This window comes from Mytilus edulis, chromosome 9 (assembly GCF_963676685.1).
Source record: "Mytilus edulis chromosome 9, xbMytEdul2.2, whole genome shotgun sequence".
NCBI classification, from domain to species: Eukaryota; Metazoa; Mollusca; class Bivalvia; order Mytilida; family Mytilidae; genus Mytilus; species Mytilus edulis.
This window is the reverse complement of record NC_092352.1, coordinates 60474870-60493436: the sequence shown is the minus strand read 5'-3', so window position 1 is coordinate 60493436 and position 18567 is coordinate 60474870. Positions and strand designations below refer to the sequence as shown.

The 18567-nt window shown below is 32.8% G+C and overlaps 1 protein-coding gene across 1 annotated transcript in view; it reads right to left on the bottom strand.

Annotated features, from left to right (window-relative positions):
• The window catches only part of LOC139488710 (ATP-dependent RNA helicase DHX58-like), a 28311-nt gene extending 19608 nt beyond the window's left edge, over positions 1–8703 (bottom strand). Inside the window, exons 1-6 of the mRNA XM_071274530.1 lie at positions 8053–8703; positions 7211–7246; positions 3985–4266; positions 3196–3354; positions 2965–3053; positions 1980–2246 (exon numbers count right to left, since the gene is read on the bottom strand). Coding sequence (XP_071130631.1) covers positions 1980–2246; positions 2965–3053; positions 3196–3354; positions 3985–4266; positions 7211–7246; positions 8053–8683 — 1464 coding nt within the window. The 5' untranslated portion in view covers positions 8684–8703. The remainder of the gene's footprint in view (positions 1–1979; positions 2247–2964; positions 3054–3195; positions 3355–3984; positions 4267–7210; positions 7247–8052) is intronic.
• Between the last annotated feature and the right edge of the window lie 9864 nt (positions 8704–18567).

Genomic DNA, 18567 nt, shown 5'->3' with positions numbered 1-18567 from the left:
ATAAAAGTGCTGACCAGGAAAGCATTTTAGGACCATGCTTGCTGAATAGTTGCGAATTGGTTTCGCACGTAGTTGGAAAAGGAAATATTTGCCCCTTAACCATTTTAAATGATGGCAATCGTCTAATCCGCCTGAAGAAAGGTACACCTATTGATTACATAGAATAATTTGACGATGTAGTGGGTACGGCAGATGAAAACGCGATAAAAAGGGGACGAGAGATACAATAGGGACAGTCAAACTCATAAATCGAAAATAAACTGACAACGACATGGCTAAAAAAGAAAAAGACAAACAGATAAGTGACGTAAGACGTGGCATTGAAGAGACATGAGACAAGGTGTTCAGATGAGTTTCCTACTACTCCACCACATTTAACCGACCTATATTAACGTTCAATCGACTCGTTTCAACCTAATTAATTATAACCATTAAACCTGAAAGAGTTTAAATAACAATTACAATAACATGTAACATATTGATTAACATTTTGAATTTCACTATATGTTTTTGTATTTGCAGCCATATTTGGAAATGTATGTGTTATAGAAATAACCATTTTTTTTTATATTTTGAAATTAAATGATAACAAACTCAAGAACATGAAGTTCATTTTTAAAGAATCATTACTTTAATTTCCGAAATTATATAGAATACCTTTAGGACAATCTTGATATTTATACCTTTTTTCTGCCATCTTGAAAATGGCAGCCATATTGGATTTTTCAGAGTGGGTCCATAGCTGAAATCAAAGGGTATATAACCAAAAACTACTATGCAAAGTTTCATGCTTTCCTCATCAAGTGAGCAATTCTGCTCTATATCTGCACCAATCGGCCGGACTATATGTGTTTGAAATTCAAATATGTAATTTCTTGAATTGTAATAAAGCAATATTGATGGAAATCAAATAGTTTGTTCATCTTAAAAGATTGAACTTTCGAGAAAAACAATACATTATTTCGGGGTTTTTTTTCATGGTATGCTAATTTCACGTACTTTGTATGTATCATGAATTTCTTCGGTGAGGTATTTTTTGCCTTTAATTATTAAAAAAAACACATGATGTAAACTTCATTTTGCGAAAGTATCGATTTAAAACATATTGATTTTTTACAAACTCGTGTCTACTTTTAGCATGTTACGTTCATATCATGTTATGATTTTGATTCTACATTCTTTTGATATTAATTTGTAAATCTATGTTACTGGTCGAATTTAAATTGTTAATGGGTTGAGATCTAAAAAGCAGAAAGAGTACTAACATTGCATGTGCATGTGCCTTTTGGGAATCTATACGTTGTTTTTGTATGTGTTCTTTGAATAATTTTAATGCTTTTTGGTATGCTCACATTAAAGTAATCATAATATCTCATATACATGTATTTACAAATTGTTGCAATTGGGGTTTTCTGATTGGAAAAGTATATATGTAAATATGTGCTCTTGAATAAGGTTGATTAATTTAGTTAAGCATTGTAATCCTGAACACGGCCTAATCATACTTGTTTTTGTTTTGTTTTTTCTCTTTTTTGGGTGCCTGTCCCAAGTCAGGAGCCTCTGAGCGTGGTAAGAGTTGTAGGATTTTTAATTTCAGTTTCATTTATATATGTGAGAGTTTAGTATGACGTCCGTGATCACTGAACTAATACATCTTTTTGATAATGGGCCAGCTGAATCACGCCTCCGGTCGGGGGATTTTTTGCTGTATTAAATACCCATTGGTTGCCTTCGGCTGTTTTCTACTCTTTGTTTGGGTTATTGCCTCTTTGACATATTCTCATTTCCATTCTCAATTTTATTGTTAAAAAATGTATCCCCTCTAACAATAATTTTATTAATTTCAACATTCTAGCAAATAACTTTTTAAAAACAAACTTGTAATGCTCTTCATTATTCGTTAATGTCTCCTTAACGATCCCTTCTGTAATGATACAGCCTGAAAAATACTGAAAAAATAATGATCTTAATTATCAAACCTGTGGTATCATGCTTGATTGCGATTCAAATTTATGCCTCCTGTAATAATTCATAATTTCGTTGAATGGGTTTCGCCGTACTACATGATGACATTCGTCCAAAACAATCAGTGTGAAAAGATCCATCGGGATTTTATTCTTTGACTTTTCATCCAGGTGATTACAAAGAGATTTAGGAGTACAGAAGAATAAAGTTACACGTTGTACTATGCTAGGAAATGGTTCACATTCACCTTCCAAACTTGCATCCCATTTATAGATTTTCCCCTGAAAAAAATAATATTATGTTCAAATGATTTTTTTATTATTATTGTTTGAATACAAAAAAAAAAAATTTTATAGCTGCGGAAATTGTTACGATGCAAAATCGTAATTGTATATCTTTACCTGATAAAAGAACTTATTATCAGAGGGTTATTTACTAAAAGACAAATTAATGAAATTAAATTAATTGCAAAATTGATAGACTTGTTTTTAGTGTTCTTCCACCATGTCGAATAAATAATACTACTTTTAGATATCATTGCTTTGCTGGGGATGCCACTAATGGTTAGTTAGTATACGAAACGTGTCTGGAGTATTAAATCTTGTAGTTTTACATCCCGTTATTGTATCCATCTGATTTTGCGCGTTTGATGTTTTTTGGGTATCACCAGCATAATGGTAAATGTAACTGTGCTGACACTAAATATTGTTAATACGGCAGCTTTGCTTTGGTTTTAAATAAATGAATAGATTCAATCATTTATAACGCTAAGATTCTTCTACCTCGAGCTCCATGACTTTTTAAAATTTTCAATGTTTTCAACTGCATAATAACAATGTTATACAACTGCTTTTATTCGAGCTAATATTAATCTATTGTACAGTGAAGGCACGTCTTACATATGGTAACCTTTTTTTGTTTTTGTACATTTTTCATTTTATGCTTAAATGTGTTTTTCAACAAAACGAAGAACTTCTTTAAAAAATCAATAAAAGATACCTGGAAATTTAAGTCTTTAAAAACTTTACATGCTCTGCTATACTGCTGTTCTAACAGAACATTGGTCTTGTTAATGAAAACGACTTTCCCTACAATTGAAAAATATAGTTTTGAAATGAGAAAGACTTCAACTCCAGATTTCTATAAACAACAAGACACTCATTTAATGATATATATTTATTGAAACTATGCATTTCATTTTCGGTCTATGGTATAATTAAAATAGTTTACCTTCCGGGTACTTGATCAGATGGTCCTCAATTATATGATATGCAACATAAGTCTTTCCTGCATTGGTTCCGACACATATGATAGTGTTTTGTCCTGTCACAGCTATCTCAGCAAGCTCTTCCTGGTATTTTCGCAGTTTGATTAAACTTGGTATCCTTTCTATTGATTCAGAGAAAACACAGCTCAATTTTAACAACTACTGCAGAGCAAAATTTGCAGGATTAGTAAAACTTGAAAAGGGCTTTTGTTTTACCGTTGTCTACTGTATAAAGAAGATTATTGTTTCTATATTTTACTTAACGCGTGTTTTTTAATCCATATTAGCTAGTGGCTTTCAATGAACCATGAATGCATCATTTTCAAATATACGATTGTCCTTATTGTCATTGACTGTTTTAGATGGGAAACCAATATTATGTACGTGTTGAAAACCTATTGGATTTGGTATAAATTGTAGCTTGTTTTATTTGTACTTGCAACTCAAAAAAAAATATCAATCTTCTGATATCAGTTTTTATTTCAATGTTCAATCGATTTATATATTGATATGCTTCAAACGATAGCTATCTAATCCAATACTTTTAATATTTACCAAGAAAAGGTTCCAAGTTTGACCCTATTTTAAACCTCCTTTATATGATTAAGGAAAGTTATTCAAGCTTTTCTCCACAACAGAAAGTGACGCAAACTTTGGTAAATATACATCGACATTGAGTGGCAATATTTTGTACTATAAATTATCACTCAAATATAAATGCGATACTCATAATGCACAAACTTGATACGCACCTGTGACAGATAGGACACAGCTACTTGTTTTATTACCAAGATTTAAGGTATATGTGCCACTATCTTCGTCGGTAGATTCTGAAATGATAAGCTTGTAGACCTGGACATGTATGTCATCGATTATATCACTTAAACATTCCTGTCTGATTTTCCTGTCGTATACAATTTCCTCATCATTCTTTAACCATTCTGCTATACACTTCGATCCACTTACAATACATTGTAAGGTTACTGTGTTCCCTTCAATACATGTCGTCTCTTTTAGAGCTTTTATGAATACAGCTGAAAAAGTAAACAAACAGAGATGATTTGAATGAGAACGATGAGGTGATGTTTTTACAGTCATTCTTAATATGGGAACAATCCTTTACATATACCGTTTTATTAAAGGACGGTACAATGTACTAGTATATCATTTATACAATTTTATCTAGCAATTGGGTGTCTTACTATACAGATACAGCCCTACAGATATCGGTATGCTGTATCTGTATACTATACAGATATCGATTTAAAGCGCCGCCCACTGCCGGACTACGTTTGACGAGTTTTGTATGAACCTGCGTGACCTCAGAATGTGTATTGCAGTCGCATTCCAATGACGTGTTATTTGGCCTTATCGAATTCACGATTACTTTTATACGTTCTGTTGGTTTTCAAAGATTTCTTTTGAGCAATAACAATTAAACCAATTTTGTGATAACAGACAAACATGAACATCAGTATTTTCTACGACGACAATCATCGATTTTAAAACTTGAATGTTTACATGTGTAACAAAATCAACCATATCAATGTCAGCATGCATGTTAAGTGAATGCCCAGTTCAGTTCAAAATTCTGAAGCGTAGGACAAGCCGTACACTTCTGTTTCAAATTGGTCAGTGATTTGTTATTTGTTTTTACTGTCGAAATAATTGTTATGTTGAAACAGATAATTATTCACCTTGAGCGACGTATTATTGTTGACTATTCGAGATTCTTCTTTTGCGAACCCGTCTCCAGCTGAATGTGTGATTTTAATATTACTACGCGGGCCTCAAGGGATTTTCAATCGAAAATAAATGCAAAAAATGTATAAATTTTGGTGTCTTTCAAAGCACAAACAATATACAGAATTAATTGCAGGATAAATACAATAACTGTTTAGTGTCTTTAAATATCAGATGTATTTGTACTCGGCTCGAAACAGGAGTAATAGCTCGCCAAAGTACACCTGTTTCTTAGCCTCGTACAAATAGAGCTGATATTTAAAGACATTAAACAGTTATTGTCTATTTAATTACGCCAAGGTGAATTGATGACGAACGAAATGTGTCCTTATTTAGCAAAGACTACATATACATAAACACATGTCAATAAAAAAGGGATTGACGAATTTCATGAGTGTTCAATTTGAAGGACCAAATAACGGACCACAATAATAAACAACTTCTCGAGTTCGGTGCATTTCCGTCAAAAACTCTGGTTTTAGTGAACATCTTTCGTGCGTTTAGGGGCAGCGCCACTTCCGCTCCAATGTTGAGCGAGTGGTTGCAAAACTAATAATGCTATATTGCACGAATTATTTGGCAAATTAAATTCTCATAATTGACAATCAGCACTGCTGTCATAAGGGAATTGTGATTAAGTACTTACAAAACAAATACTATTTCTAGCTTATCCTGTCAAATGACGATCACTAAGACACTTAAAATTAATAGTGCAGGGATACAGGCGATCCCCTCTATCTGATAAATGACGTCATTAAGGCGCGTATAATTGATGAGTCTTTTCTGGTGACGGATGACCTCGAAGATGGTTTATTAATACGCTTTGCTGTTAAATAAGAAATTTTACGCTCCGAAGTTTATTTTATTTAAAACAAAACTTAAATACGAAAACACAGAAGATATCAGGTAAAAGACGACAACACTATGGCGATCAAAATAACGATTATCATAGCCCACCATTAGCCCTCAACTTCTAACACAAAATAACAAAATTTGGTATCAAGTGACTGAAATATTTAATGCCATCACGTCATAGAATCATTATACTTATTGGTATATTTGACCATAATGCATAAGTACTTCATAAGATTTACAGAAAATAACTTTAACTCTATCTTATGATCGACAATCGCCTAATCTCAACAATGAGACTGCGTACGAGGTACGCCTAAATCCTGAACCCATGCGAATTGTCAAGCCGAAAAATAAATCCAATTATCGCTGTGATTTCTCAGCTCAAATTTGTTACAGTTAAAGGAAAGAAATTAGAAAAATATCTATAGCTGCACGATGAATATTCTGATGATATAAACCATACTTGAGATTTTATACTAAATATCGGTAGCATGGGGCAATCCTTATTCACCAAAAGGCAATTTTATTAGGACCTGTGTAGCAACTACTTAATAACCTTCGCTATACAATGGTTACGATCCAGACCCCTCATCTCCATCCATGGCAGATTGAGCCAGCATTTGTGATTACAATGATGTGCTATTCACCGGTAGACAAAAGTCATGCCGATTCCGACTACACCATTCTTTGCCAATGGCACCCTTTACATGGTGCTTTTTAGTGTTTACAAATTTCGTGAAGCAGAAATCGAAAATATACGATGATTCACCAACATTTGCTCGAGAGACAAACCTAGAACCTGATTTGGAATTTCAATTTGTCACTTAATATCGTCCTATGTTATTGAGGTAAGTACTTGTTGCACCATTAACACTTGGCAATCCTTCAAAATTTTCACGTGATCCCCTTTAATGTGCTTTTTGATTGGAAGCAGCCAGTTACAGCTGCGACCAATGAAAACTTTTACCTCGCGGATCCGAAATTCAATCTTAATCCTCTAAGGGTGGCTACCAAAGATGGTAGCAACTATTACTGCGACAACTCTGTATATGGTTTGTTTGTTCAGTGTTATGTAAAGTGAAAGCGGTTCATGTACGTTGTATGTACTCACAGACAGAAAAGGTTCAATTGTTATAGTTATGCCAATGTTTCTCGTGTCTTATTCATCCGAGCGTGACTTTCGTTTTCCGTGTTTTGCACCAGTCATGTCTGCCTTCTAGATCTCTTTACGAAGTTCGTTGGTTTCTTTTTTTTTATTTGATATAAAAGTAATTGCTTTTAAAGATGCGGATGAGCAGTAACTGAAATGCATTTTTACATCATACAGATCAAAAAACTAAATTATGTTGAGTCTTGCATATAAAACATTGTGATACGTACCGTTTCCATTTTCTTGTCGATCTGATATACCCATTCCTGAAATTATAAATGCACAATTCTAATGTATGTCACATTGGCTAAAGAAGAACAACATATTGAACATATTGAATGAAATTTTTAAAATTCTACGAAGGAATGAACAGTGACACGAATCTCTTCAATGATGTTCTGCTATGTTTCTTAACGAAAAAAAAATATAATGCAAATTATGTGCAGTCGATGACCGATGGTATATGAATTTGCTTGCTAATGTCTAATGATAGAAAAAAGTCAATCTCCAATTCACTCTTGCGTGTTTCATAATGACTTGATATGACTTATTATCCTACATGATGGATATCACGTGTAGAGCAGAATCTGCTGATCCTTCAGTAGATCAAGAGACAAACGACGGTTAGGTGAGATACATGTTGCTCAGTCTTTAGTTTTCTATGTAATCAATTATGGATTTCTGTAAGTTTTTCATCCACTTGTGTAGTTTTAATGTTCCATCGACCGTTTTTTATTATCCATTCACAATCATTTTATTTCATTTTAATTATTTTAATAACAACCACTTTTTCTATATTTTTACTCATATATGATTGTATTTTGTAAGTTTTGTTCAAGTTCTGTATATTTTTATGTCTTCGTTTTAACTTTTATATAAGTCAGATGTAAGGACTATATTGATGCTACACAAAGTGTACAAAACCTTATGGGTAGATACAAAGCACTGTATTCATATTCATAAAATAATGTATGAACACAGTTCTGCCTAATAAGATATTAATCATAAACAAATTTATCGAACATTTTATCTTTTGGTGTATCTAACAATTTTGCATTATAGTAACACTTACCCAATAGGTGCTCCTTAAGTTGTGAAATTTGGTCTTCATACTCCAAACCTCTGCATCGCCATTCTTCAATTTCTGCCAAGTATATTCGTTCTGTATCCTCGTCCATACAGCAAGTTCGTAAATCTTCGACCTCCAACACAAATTCATTGTTCTGTTTATTACAAATCACCTGCAATCTACCTGCAATTGCTCTAAATTCGTCAAAATATTCATTTAATTCCTGATCGCTGACCTCTGTGTTTCCTCTGTGTATTATCTTATTTCTTCTTCTACGACATCTTTCTAGGTCATCACCTGTATTTGTTTCATGAGGTTGTGGGTCCACGTGATAATCCCATCCATTGGATGGTACTAGTGTATTATGAATATTTCGAAGGATCATATACACTAAAGGAATATCAAAATCCTTGTAAGATCCTTTGCTTACTGCATCGTTAATTTTTGTCCAGTCTGCCGATTTGAGGCGACATAACAGCTTATAATTTTTCTTGCAGCTGTAATCAATATTCCTTGGGTTTTCATAATGTAACAAAACTTCCTGAAGGAACCGGGGTATCAAATTTTGTGCTGCATGCCCAAGACGGGCATAATGGGTCTTATCATATATTCCAGAACTACCCAATGTGGCCATATTTATAAAAAAACATTGTTTTTCCTGAAAAAATATATATATAAAAAACAAAAAAAGAAAGACCTTTTGAAGTTTTCATTTGAAGAAATAACTAAAGCAAATCAAATTATCTTGTGAATTATCACGATGAAATCGCATGAACTTCAGTAGAAGTGATCTCGAGACTGGGTGAGTCGTCGAAGGTTAAGCGTCTAATTATAAGCAGGTATCACCCGCCATGAAAATCAACATTCCATAAAAGTGCCACACACTGTCGGTAAAATTCGGAGTTTTGCGACTTTTCTCGTCTCTAAACATCTATAAGGACCGGGAAAACGTGTTGCTTATGGAGTTAAGGCATAGACACATCATCGTCTGTCAACTAGTTTGTGTTGCTGATCGTAAAAATTATGGAATATGCATGTTATTAACGAACTTTTATATAATCATTTAAATGCGTTTCTCAATGTTGAGTTTGTGCGTTTATTTTAATTGTATTCCTGTCATGTAGTGTTGTCATTTTTGTTATTTGTTTATCATTGCCATATGGGAGGTTTCCTTAGCTAGCCATAAAACCTGGTTCAACACACCAATTTTTTTTTAAATGTCCTGTTCCAAGTCAGGAACATTGCACTTGTTATCAAATTGTCCATTTCTTTATATGTCAGCGTTTGTTTTTGTTGCACTTAAGATCACTTCAGTGTTACTGATGCTCCGTTGTTTTCCTCTTGTGGTTAATGTGTTTCCCTCGGTTTAAGTTAGTAATCAAGATTTGTTTTCTCTCTATCAATTTATGACTTTTGAACAGCGGTATTCATGGTATTACTATACTACAGCTGCCTTTATTTTTTTAGTGTCTATTTCAGTCGTTCTTCTCATAACTCATGATGTGTGTAAGGAACACAACAGTGTTACATATATGGTGATTATTTACGAGTTTAACATATCAATTGAATATGTGTAAACGACATATGATCGGACTGAGGGTTTGTTACTGCTAAACAAAGGGAAGTTTAAACTAGTTATAGTTGCTACGATATCACCTTCAGTAGGTATTGATTGTTGGGACATGGTATACGAATTTTGTTTAATCTCAAGTGATATGGGGTTTCTTCGTCTTAACTATGGCCAGATGAAACAATAATGTTTTCACTACTTTTTTCAATACTTCAAATTAAAAGAAAACAAACTTACCTCTACCTAATCTGAAAGTCAAAAAATTAACTTTAAATCGATATATGATTATATTATATTAATTTCTGTCAAAAATAAAAATTATTTGCTTAATATGTGAAATGAAAATGTCAAAGATTCTAAATTCCTAATTTAGTAGCCAGACGCCCTGGCCTGATTTCTCAACAAAACTCGTCATTGGAACTCATGTTGAAACAATTGGAATATCAAATCGATCACGACGTTTATGAGCATTTGTAAAATATGTTTGCATATTTGTTAGACTCAGATCGACGTCCGGTCTCTAATCGATGTCCGTTCCTCAAATCGATGTCCGTTTCTCAAATTGACGTTTTAATCTGACGTCCCATTTTCAAATCTACGTCCAATATTTTGCCCCTCTAATCAACGTCAAATGCGACGTCAAGTATTGCCAAAACTACGTCCGATTGATTTTAGTTATCTTTTTAAAATTGATGTTCAATATCAATAAATAATACATTACTGAACTTTATTATTTAGACTTATACATGTACATGTTTTGTAGGGTTCAAACTAACCCGAATAATCCAGTCGTTATATTACGATCACTTCGATCACTCCATTAACCTCTGGGGGACAATGACCGTAAGGGGGCGCTGTAATTATTCGAGTTAGGTTCAAACATTTATACATACTTTCCATATAAATATCTAGATTTTATCTTGTTAAGTTTATCTTGTTAAGTCTATCTTGATAAAAAGTTAATCGAATCGATCTACATAATAGGCACTTGTCTCAGAATTTCTTTTTTAAGGTATATAGGATTTTTTTTCTGAGACAAGTGCCTGTGGTCATTCCTATCCATGTGAATAAAAGACATGCATGTGAGGGTATGTCAAGGAGAAAACAACCTAACGACAAAGAAAACCAAACGACATCTAGATGGAATTATTTAATCTTCAACAATAGACAAAATAAAGAAGTACAGCCAATTCTTATTTTTAGTGTTATAAATAAAGGCAACAGTAGTATACCGCTGTTCAAAACTCATAAATCCATGGACAAAAAACAAAATCGGGATAACAAACTAAAACCGAGGGAAACGCATTAAATATAAGAGAACAACGACATAACACTAAAATGTAACACACATAGACAAAATCCCACGAGAATAACAAATATAACATATATATATAACATCAAAACCAAATTCATTGGGATAGACAAGTACCGTGACACGTCTTATCGCAATGTGAATTTACACTAAAAAATAAGAGAAAACAAACGACACAACGTTATAATGTAATACACACAGAAACGAACTATAATATAACAATGACCATATTCCTGACTTGGTACAGGGCATTTTTAAAGGAAAAAATGGTGGGTTGAACCTGGTTTTGTGGCATGCCAAACCTCGCACTTTTATGGTCATGTGAAATATAACATCAAAATGACAACACAGGACTACAATATAAATAAATTGGAGAACACAATAGACAAAGAATCACACGAACAACAGCCAACAGAAGGCAACAAGTTCAAAATTTTAATACGCCAGAAGTATATTTTGTCCACACAAGACCTATGTGTGACGCACAGATACAAAATTCGGACTCTGTAAGATATTTTTCAACAAATTTCTGAGTTTAACACCTGGAATGAAAAAAAAAACGCACGAAATTGGCATTATGTTTTATGTTGTGCACAACTGTTCTAGGTTAAGTGCTCACATGTTAAACCCCGACATATGCTTTATTCAAGTTAATGACCTGTAGTGCAGTGGTTTTTGATGGTCAATGTCTTGTCATATTTGTTTTTTTCGGAATTGTTTTTTTTATAAATAAGACCGTTAACTTTCTAATTTGAATTGTTTACATTATTCTTATCATACCACATCTCCTTATTTTTATGTAATCTCTAAAATTCAAAATTTGATATCACAACCTGTTAACATATTTAGTCTAGTATGTTAAAAAAACTTTTAAAAAAACTTATTTTTTTAAATTTAACCTATTAGTTGTCACACAAACAATATTTAAAAGTCTAAATTTAAAGTTTAAGCTGATGTCGGTTCTTGTTAATTTTGTATTATGTGTCCAAAACGGACGTTGATTAGAGAAGCTAAGATTTGGACGTTGATTAGAGAAACTACGATTGTGACGTTGATTAGAGAAGCCAAAAAATGGACGTCGACTAGATAGGCATAAAATCAGCCGTCGATTTGTAAAGATATTTTAATGTGACGTATAAGATTTGGACGTCGATTTGGGGAACGGACGTCGATTAGAGATTGGACGTCGATCTGAGTCTTACATATTTACGAAAGATTTGAATGTCAGCAATCGCAGACGAGTTGGAGCTGTCCAGCCAAAATCCATGTATATACTTGCTTGCAATGGCAATATACCTTCACAGTGCTACCTTGGTGTCATAATGTTAAATATATTTATGGTTTCAGGGGCAAACATGGCTTTCATTATACTTTCCATTCGATATAATCGTAATAGATATCGCTATGGCCTGTATTTGTATACTAAACAGATATCGCTTTATAGCTCCGCCAACTCAATGACTGTTTAAGTGTATTATTGTTGACGAGTGTTGTATGAACTTTTGTGACTTCAGAATGTGTATTGCAATTATCGCATTCTATTGCCGTATTGCTCTTTCTGAGAATGTTCTAGTCTCCAAACCGCAACCACCTTTCTGCTAATAGACAAACACGAAAAGAAAGATTAACAGCTTCTTACATTTGTAGATCTTCACTTTCTGTATTGTATATCTTTGTATATGTGTTTGCTTGACCTAAATGGGTGTATTTTGAAAATAAAATTATTATTCTTATCTCAATTTCGACGGCCCCAGTCTTCAAGTTTAAATGTAAAAATGTGGAACACACAAAATAACTAATAGATTAATTGCAAAAATCAGAGAAGGCGCGGACTGTTCGAAATTCTGAAGCGTCCGACAAATCAATCATGTTTGTCTTAAACAGGATAATGCTTTGACTTATTATTTCTTTTTACTGTTGCAATTAGTTGTAATGTTATGATAAATAGTTATTAACTTTGAGCGATTTACTATTGATGGTCATGCGAAATTCTTTTAGGCGTATCAGTCACCAGCTGATTGTGTGATGGTTTTTAGCTCACCTGGCCCAAAGGGCGAAGTGAGCTTTTCCCATCACTTGGCGCCTGGCGTCCGGTGTCGTCGTCCGTCGTCGCTAACTTTTCTAAAAATCTTCTCTTCTGAAACCACAGGGCCAAATTTAACCAAACTTCGCCAAAATCAACATTGGGGTATCATGTCTAAAAAAAGGTGTGGTGTGACCTGGACAACCAATCAAGATGGCCGCCATGGCTAAAAATAAAACATAGGGGTAAAATGTAGATGTTGGCTTATATCTCTGAAACCAAAGCATTTAGAGAAAATCTGACAATAATGGATTAAATTGTTTATCAGATCAAGATCTATCTGCCCTGAAATTTTCTGACAAATCAGACAACCCCTTTTTGGGTTTCTGCCCCCAAATTAGTAATTTTAAATAAAACGTTGCAGTTTTTGGTTATTATCTTGAATATTATTATAGATAGAGATAAACTGTAAACAGCAATAATGTTCAGCAAAGAAAGATCTACTATTAAGTCAAACATGATAAAAATTTTCAAATGACCCTTTAAGGAGTTATTTCCCTTTATAGTCAATTTCTAACAATTTTTATAAATTTTTCTTAATTTTTAGAAAATATTTTTCACTTTAATTACTGGGCCAAGATCATTATAGATAATTGTAGCAACAAGAATGTTCAGTAAAGTAGGATCTACAAACACATCACCATCAACAAAACATAATTTGTCATGAATTTATATGTGTCCATTGTTTAATATGCACATAGACCAAGGTGAGCGACACAGGCTCTTGAGAGCCTCTAGTTTTTAATATTCCAAAGGATTTTAAACGGAAAATAGATGCAATAAATGCAAGCTTTTCTGTCTTCCAAAGCAAATACAATGTACAATATTAATTTCAGGATAAACACAGCTGATATTCGAAGACACTCAAAAGTTATTGTCTATTATGTATGTCTTAACATTCACGTCATAACGAAGATGTTTTAATATCAAGTTTCTAAACATTTGAGTTAGACGAATGTGAATGTGAATATGAATGTGAATGTGACAGAATGAATTTCCGGAAAATCTGCTTAAAAACGAAAGTGAAAGTAAATATATATAAATGTACTACCATTTTAACTTTTTTCTTTCACCGTTTTATTTATAAAATATATACACATCAATATATAACGTTAAGAATTTATTCGTACAATTGCTCACTTAACAGACTACAAATATGTATGGTATGACAGGCTACTTACAGTTGTAATATTATTTCTCCATATTAAAATGAACATAGATCTATGTCTCTGCCATTACCACAACAGAAATCATGTGACATGTATTTTCATTTTTACATTGCATAATATATAACAAAACAAATTCACACAAATAATGTCATTGACTAATCACTATGCCCTTATAGGACAGATTTGAACGGTTGAGTTGATTTAAACATTTAACATATATAATACATTTATTAAAGAAAAGAACTGCATATAATACAGGCAACTGGTAAATAAAAACCTGCATATGGATTTCACTTTGAACATGTATACAAATTTCATACAATAATAAAAATATGACATTTGTAGATACTAGTACATTAAAGATTTGAAAATACCCTAACCATGTTAAGGTGGCTAGGGTGTCCTCCTCCATCTTCGATTTTGAAGAAACAGATAACAGTAGGTCTAATGAAATGTGCAGTAAGTAATTCATGTGTAAGACATTTGAAGTAGATATAAAAACAAATATGTGCCATATCATCTTTACGGCTGTTATTTCTAAAAATATGTATTTGATTCCTTTTTTTCAACTTTGCCAAATAAGGTGAGATAACTCCAATAAAGTAATTTTATAATAGAAGGTGTTGCGAATTTTACCTATTTCAATAATCATGTAGCAAGAAACAAGTTCGGTGACTCCATTTTGTCTTTGTCTATATCTGAAAGCATGTTATAAGAGCAATCATCTCACATTTTAACGTAAAATTCTATCATGTAGTTTTCTTGTTATCGCACAAAATTGGATTTTCCATTTACCTGTAGCGTGCAAAAAAATCCGTTGACCAATACTTTTTAAAAAAAAAAAAGCATTATAAAAACTTCATTTTGACAAATCATTAAAATATTCTATGGATTTTTTTTAAGACGCCCCAGCCACCTTAAAGCCTTTCGACTGGCCTATAGTTATTTGCAATCGTACCACATTCTTATTTCTACATATCTTGTATATATTTTCTGATTTTGTTGACCATAAAATGCTGTTTTTAAACGTCCAGCGGCAGATGTTTGTACACATTCCGAACGCGATATGTCGGACAAGTATGCATGTAGGTCCGACCATAGAACGGTGCACTTTCGTAAGTTTAACTTATTTTTTGTCAGAATATTTGAAGAATAAAAAAATAACGGGGATTGCTAGTTCTGATAATAATAGCAATACAAGATTGAAAGGTGATTGTTACCCGCAAAGTTTTATGTTTGCTTTGTTTTGGTTTTTTTTTAATTATTTTTTTAGAGTAGAATATGTCATGCAGATTCAACGGCCGGGGCAAAAGCTTTTTCATTGTAATCCTCAATGACCTCTGATAGAAAAAAAATTAATACTATCATTGCCTTCTCAAAAGCGGAAGCTAATTAATCCAAGAATTAAACTAAAACAGTCACGGTACAAAGATCTGTAGTGTTCATTTTGACCTCAGTTTTGGAATCTGGCACTACAATCTTCAACGAAACCCACTTATTTTAAAGGGGTTGACCTAGATATAGGAATATGGTGCTCTCTTGGACTTTTCCCTTCACTGTAACTTCAGTCAAACCCTTGGTAAAGTGGGGCATACCATTTGGTTAATGCGGGATGTATAAATACGCAGCGATGGCTGGTCGGTATAGAGGCGTAAAATTCAATGTCTTATAAATAACCTTCTGCATGAATACATTGATAGTCTGTATCAAGGCAAGATGTCTGTCTGTACAACATACCCTCATTTTATAGTGCCAGATCAAACTTTCCATCCTTCAACTGAGTCAGACCTTTTATTTTATACCTTTCCTTATCTGACATGGCACGTTATCAATATGAAAGCATTTTTATTTTTGTAAATAAAAAACGACAGTTGCGGGTGAAAGAGTTTGGTCCCATTTTTTTTATCCCCTGTTTTAAGCGATATATACAACGTTGGCCATGACAATATCCACAGAAAGAAGAATCCATTTTTAAACGGATACAAACTTCTTCGTCCGTTATTACCACATTTACAAATATAATCATGAAAACAAATAAAGTTTAATACGTTATGCAAATGCCTGTACCAAATCAGGAATATGCAGCTGCTATCCGTAAGTTTGATGAGTATGAGCTTTTGATTTTGCCATTTGATTACCAACTTTTTGATTTGAATTTCCCTCGGATTTCGGTATTTTCGTTATTTTACTTTTTATGTTACACTGTACTCGGGTGTGAATCAAATAGTTGAAAAATGAAAATAAAAATGCAAATTAATTCTGAATTAATTAAAAAAAATTAAAAAAAAAAAAAAAAAAGTAGAGGTTTTTGTTCTTTTGTTATTTACATTTTGTTTGACCAATATAAAATAAATTTCCTTTTAAACATAATAAATATTTGATTCAATGTCTTTATTCCTTAATGTCCAGAGGTAAATATTTCAAACAAGTTCAGGACGATAAAATATTAGCTATAAATCCAAAGGGAATTAAATTTTGCTAATTGACGGTATTTGTATCCGATGAAACAAAATAAAAATAAGAAGACACAAAGGGATCAACCAAATAATTAAGAATCGACAAAGATCGACTTTGCAAAACAAACGGTCAACAATTAGTTCAAAAAACATTCCATGCATAGTAGAGGGTCTGCATGGTGTTTACCGAATAAAGAATTAATACAAAAACTGCAAAATAAAGTAAAACAAATATAAAGAGTAGAAAAGAAAAAAAAAAAAGAGGAACAAACATAGGGTGATGAAGTATAAATAATAAACATAAAGGTCAACATAAGGTGAAAACAGGAAAACAGTCTAAAAAGTTAGAAGAAGAAAAAAGGTAAGAGCATCTCCTTTTTTTTCCCGCCCTTCCCAATCCAGATCCTCATAGTATTGAATAATGAAAAGTTTAGAATTGGATAGTTAATGTGCACCTTTACTTGTAAATCAACATAAGATTCTGTATTGTAATACCATCTCATGTTGGTAAACTAAGGTCGAATTATATTTATTTTTTCAATACAGTATACATGAAATATTCATATCTTCTCATGAACAATTTTACGCCGATTGAGGATGAGCCGTGATTATGTAATTGAACATTCCTTTTGTTAGTTGGTGATTTGTTTGAGACACTTTGGGAAAGGGGTTCCTCTATAAGTGTATCCATGTTTTGTCAATTTGCTGTTCTTTATCTTTGCACAAAAGGGTTTTCAACCCAACTGCATGTTCTATTTAGTAGACACGGTTTCTGGCTTTAAATTGTGTTATATGTTATTGTTTGGCTTTTTAAGTGTTTTGATCTGGGCGTCACTTAGGAGTCTTATGTAGAGGAAATGCGCGTCTGGCGTATTAAATTTTAATCCTGGTACCTTTAATAACTATTTATATTGATATCATATTTATTTTAGATGAGGATCGCAATTAAAATCTCAGTTACAATTGCTAAATGAGATCAACTTTATAACAAAACAAGAAAACAGTCGATTAAATGTCTTAAGACAGGCGGTCTTTTATATAAATTACAGGTTCAATTTAATATATATGAAATGTAATATAAAGGGATCTAAAATTGGTGGTCTTTTAACACAGATTTTTGTTTAAAACAGGTGGTCTCTTAAACAGGTTTGACTGTATGTCTATAGTATATGGATGCTCCACTCTCACTATCATTTTATGTGTTCAGTGGACCGTGAAATTTGGGTCAACTTTGGCATTAAAATTACAAAGATCATATCATAGGGAACATATGTACTAAGTTTCTAGTTGATGATTGGACTTCAACTTCATCAAAAACTACCTTGACCAAAAACTTTTACCTGAATCGAGACATGATTGGACTTCAACTCATTAAAAACTACCTTGACCAAAAACGTTTACCTGAATCGAGACAGACGGATCAACAGATTGAGACGAACGAATGGACGGACGTACGAACGGACGAACGAACAAACAGACCGTATAACATAATGCCCCTCTTCTATCGTTGGTGATCATAACAAACCGTGTTTCTAGCTGCCTACCGTATTTGTCCTATTTGCTACTTTAACACTTTGTATTTGTTTTCCGTTCAAACTATGATCGAGTGAACAAAAAAAATATTCAACATTCCAAACTAAACAAACTTATTATCAAGCAAACAATCAAATAAAACAAGTAAAACAACAATATACAACAGGAGATGTATAAATACAATTACCTTTGTGTTCGGCTGTGTTGGTTCATAATATTAGCGTTCAAAGTTCGATTTATGATAAAAAAATAAAATAAAAAAAGAGTCGAAACAGTTGGTCATAGCCTTGTGAAAGAACAGAGTATCACATCATGCACATGTCGTACGTGAAAATGACGACTATATATTTCTTGGTCCTTGCTAGCACATGTATTTACCTAAATATTACAAATAT